Raw genomic sequence first — 4,463 nt, 5'->3', positions numbered from 1 at the left:
CCCGCCGGACACGACGAGGAGCCCCTCACCTATCTTCACGACGGCGTCCGCCAAGCACCGGTCCCACTTCCGGCCGAGCTCTGACTCCGACATGTTCCCCCGCCAGCAGCAGCCGCTCCAGCTTTCCGGACCGTCGGGCCCCGCGCTCCGAGCCCCTCCCCCACCGCCCCCAGGCAAGTCTCGCGATAGCCAGCCGCCTGTCCCAAGTCCGGAAGGCCGACGGCGCCGGCGCACCAGATATCGCGAGATGATCTGACTACTTCCGTTTTGTTTTTTTTTTTTTCCAGTTGGTCGTCAAGGTGACGGGTGGCGGAGGCCTGAGGTGACCCTGACCTTGGAGCTGCGCCTACCTAAGGGTTGCGAGGCAGACAGGTTTCCTAGGCGGCATCCAGAGCCTGTCTGGGAAGGTTCCTTTCACTACACCAGCTCCCGACTCTGGCCTTGGAAATTCCCCAGGGCGAGTGAGGGCACCGCGCTAGGGTCTCTTCATTGGTCGCCTCACCTTGGCTTTTTTCTCCTCCCGCGTTCCCTCATTTATTGCCGTGGAACTCCCGCCGTCACCTCTGACCGCAGAAATTGCCCAGGCAAAGGCCACTTATTGCCAAGCCACAGACGCCTGTGACCTCTGTACGGCATTGGACGCAGCCGCTTTCTCGTTCTTGATCCTCCTTGTCGCTGCCTTCTCTTTATTCATTTGGCTCCCAGGACACCAGTCTGCTAAATCTCCTCTGACTCTTCTCTTCAGAGGACCGTTGCCGGTTGCTTCCTCTCCCAGCTGCTTTGGAGTGTTGGTTCATTGGATTGCCGTCTATCCTCTTTACATATTCTCCCAAAGTAATTGCAAGCATTGCTAAATTCTGTCTCCTAGTCAACCTTCCTATTCATAATTCAGCCTCTTCGCCGGGGTCCTTTAGTTTTCCCTTCCCGTTTCCTTCCTCTAGCCTACCAACAAATACAGATTTGATCCTTTTATTCCTCTTACGGGGCTTCCCTGGTGGTTCAGGTGGTAAAGAATCTGCCTGCAGTGGGAGAAACCCAGGTTGGATCTCTGGGTCGAGAAGATCCCCTGGAGAAGGGAATGGCTACCTACTCCCAGTAGCCTTGCCTGGAGAATTCCATGGACAGAGGAGTCTGGCGGGCCACAGTCCATGGGATCGCAAAGAGTCAGACACGACCGAGCGACTAACACTTTTCATTTCATTCCTCTGATTAGAAGCTGTCAATGACCCCTATTCATCTACTGGTTATATTCAAGCTTCAGTGAGTTCACTTTAGGAAACCTGCACTAAGAACCTAGAGACCCCCTTCATTCACTAATGCAGCCCGGAGCCACTGTCCACCTCCCTCCTGCGGCAGGAGCTCACCTGACACATGGAGCCTCCACGTTGCACTGGAACACCTGTTTATAGATATTTGTATCTGCCACTAAAACTGGAAGCTCCTTAAAGGCCTGAGTTGCCCCTTGCTCATCTGCACACTCCCAATTCAGAGCACAAGGCCTTGGACAGTAGGATCTTCTAAGAAATATTTTTTGAGCTGAATTGAATTCATTCACTCATTTCCTTATTCATTCGTTCTTGGCATCCTTAACAGCAGAACTGTTTTAGTAGTCCTTGCTGTGACAGGGCCCCTTCTTTCAGGAAGCCTCCTTCCGTGACCTCTCTTCATCCAGTCCTCATTTGAGCAGCATATCAGATTGTGTGGTAATTGTTTGTGTGACTCGGATGTGACTGTGAGCTCCTTGAGAATGGGGCCTGTGTCGTTTCCTTATCCCTGATGACCAGCAGAGAGCCTAGTATATATTGATTTTCAATAACTGCTTTTTGAATGGATACAAGAATGAATAGGTAAATGATTGATTGAGTTAGAGGAAACAAAGTCTCTGTTCTGGGGGAACTTTACAGTGCGGTATTTGTGTTGAGAAAGAAAAGGAAAATTAACTTCACCGCATCCCTATGATGTGTCACAGATGGCACCAGGCAATGCATGTAATTTCATTTATCCTCACAGCAAGTGATTTTAGTATGTTAAGTTTCAAAGATTTGGAAACTGAGTCTCAGAGACGTTAGGTAACGTGGAAGATGCACAAGGCTCTGCATTGTGTAGATTTAGAAACTGACAGACGCATTTATTGGATTCAAGAGGGTTGTAAACTTTTGTAGAAGGCAGAGAGCAAATTACGAAAGCATTCAGAGGCAGATGGTAGAGCGTGAATTCTGGAGCCAGGCTGTCTGGGTTCAGATTCCAGCTTTTTCCTGGTTTGTATCTGTTATCCTCTTTCCAGGTTCCTCTCCCAATATGATGCTTTGCTCACTGCTCTATCCCCAGCGCTAGAACCGTATGTGACACATAGTGTGTGTTTGATGAATAGATGTTGGTTGAATGAATAAAATAAATGAAGGCTCTGGAGTTTTTATAGTTTTTGGAGAAAAAAGATCAATACAAGTGGGGAAAAAATTTTTTTAGGAACATCACTACAAAAAAACCTCAGCAATACACTCAATATAAATTTAGTTCTACTCAAAATGATTAAAAATAGATTTCTCAATGCTGGAGCAGGGAGTTACAAACAGGGAAAAAGCTTGAAAAAATTTTTTTGCTGTTGGATTGGAACTAAGAGTCTCAGTATGAATTCATTGTATTGAATAGAGAGAGGGTGGTCTAGTGGTTAAGTATCGGTCTTGCAGTGCAAAGGTCCCTGGTTGGGGAACTAAGATCCCACTTGCCATGGAGCAGCTAAGCCCTTGTGCCGTAACTAGAGCATCCTTGCCCCGCAATGAAGATCTCGTGTGCCACAGCCAAGACCAGACACAGCAGAATAAATATGTTTTTAAAATATAGATAGATATAAAAGTGTGTGTTTCCTGATCCTGTGTGTTTCCCAACCCTGTCTGCTGAGAGGGCCTAAAAACAATGATACACCAGTAGCAGTAAGCAAGCCTAGATCTTGGCTTCTAAATACCATTCTCTATTTAAAGAACCCAGGTCACCTTGGAAAAATAACCAAGGCTTCAGGGTTCAAGCGGGAAAATTCCAGATGACCCTGGAATCTGTTCTTGTATCACAAAGTAAGGAAGTCATCAAAGGATGTTAGTGTCATGTCCAAATAGTTTAGCAACTACAAACTGCCTAAAGAATTGCTTGGTTCCTAATTGGAACTCTTTGTACAAGCTATTACCATCATAGAACTTCTCCCAGTTGTGTGGAGCAAATTTCACAAAGATAGAAGTTTGCCTTTCAAATTGGTAAAGACAGTCTTGTCTTAGAGCAATTTCACAGTCAGAGAGCCAATTCCTTTTTACATTGAATAGAAAAAAACGTGGAAAAAAAGTTGGGTAGATTTTAACCTCAACTGTTTAATCAACTAAACATAAGCTCTTTGTTTGGTTTACTAGGTTGTAAATCCAGTTTCATTAACAACACAAACTAAAACATTTTATAGCACAGCACCTGCATAAATAAAAGTCTTTTATATTCCTGTATTTTTTTTTTTCAGTTCCCCTTCAAGTAAAGACTAATTCCTCTCTTAAAGGGCGATTTGCATTTTTTGTTTCATATATTTCTTCTCTAAGAAGGGTCTTCCTGGAGAAGGAAATGGCAACCCACGCCAGTATTCTTGCCTGGAGAATCCCATGGACAGAGGAGCCTGGCGGGCTACAGTCCATGGGGTGCAAAGAGTCAAGCTACTTGGCAACTAAACCACCGCCACCACCAAGAGGGCGCTTGTATCGTTTTGCCCCTTCTGTAATACCTTCAAAGTCAGAAAAGCTACTAAGGAGCTTCCTCATTGGGTTCCAAAGCCCAGGTGCTGTCCTCCCCACTTTCTCTTTTAAAACATATGTATGTGTGAAATATAACAAGCATACAGAAAAGCGCTGACAGCATAAATATTCTGTAACACATTATTGTAAAAACAACTCTACTAGCAACCCACTGCAGTGTTCCTGCCTGGAGAATCCCACGGACAGGGGAGTCTGGTGGGCTGCCGTCTTTGGGGTCGCACAGAGTCGGACACGACTGAAGCGACTTAGCAGCAGCAGCAGCACCTCAGAGGCCCTCTCTCTGGTGTGTCTTTTGCCAGGTCATATCCCCTCCTTCGCAGCCAGCATAACTACTATTCTGACTTCTATGTTATTCTTCCCTGCCAACCACCCAGGCCCCACCAAGCATGTGGGATCTTAGTTCCCCAACCAGGGATTGAACCTATGATGCCTGCAGAGTCTTAACCACTGGACCACCAGGGAAGTACCTCCTTGCTTTTAAGTGATGTAGTCTGATTGCTGCTGCTGCTAAGTCACTTCAGTCGTGTCCAACTCTGTGTGACCCCATAGACGGCAGCCACCAGGCTCCCCCGTCCCTAGGATTCTCCAGGCAAGAACACTGGAGTGGGTTGCCATTTCCTTCTCCAATGCAGGAAAGTGAAAAGTGAAAGTGAAGTCGCTCAGTCGTGTCCGACCCTCAGC

The 4,463-nt window shown here is 46.6% G+C and overlaps 1 protein-coding gene across 1 annotated transcript in view; it reads right to left on the bottom strand.

Moving 5' to 3' along the window:
* Positions 1-157, bottom strand: part of MINOS1 (mitochondrial inner membrane organizing system 1) — a 38,430-nt gene extending 38,273 nt beyond the window's left edge. Inside the window, exon 1 of the mRNA XM_010829941.1 lies at positions 30-157. Coding sequence (XP_010828243.1) covers positions 30-93 — 64 coding nt within the window. The 5' untranslated portion in view covers positions 94-157. The remainder of the gene's footprint in view (positions 1-29) is intronic.
* Between the last annotated feature and the right edge of the window lie 4,306 nt (positions 158-4,463).

The sequence above is a fragment of the Bison bison genome, unplaced genomic scaffold, assembly GCF_000754665.1.
Source record: "Bison bison bison isolate TAMUID 2011002044 unplaced genomic scaffold, Bison_UMD1.0 scf7180017864516, whole genome shotgun sequence".
Classification (NCBI taxonomy): domain Eukaryota; kingdom Metazoa; phylum Chordata; class Mammalia; order Artiodactyla; family Bovidae; genus Bison; species Bison bison.
This window is presented reverse-complemented; position numbering and strand designations above follow the sequence as displayed.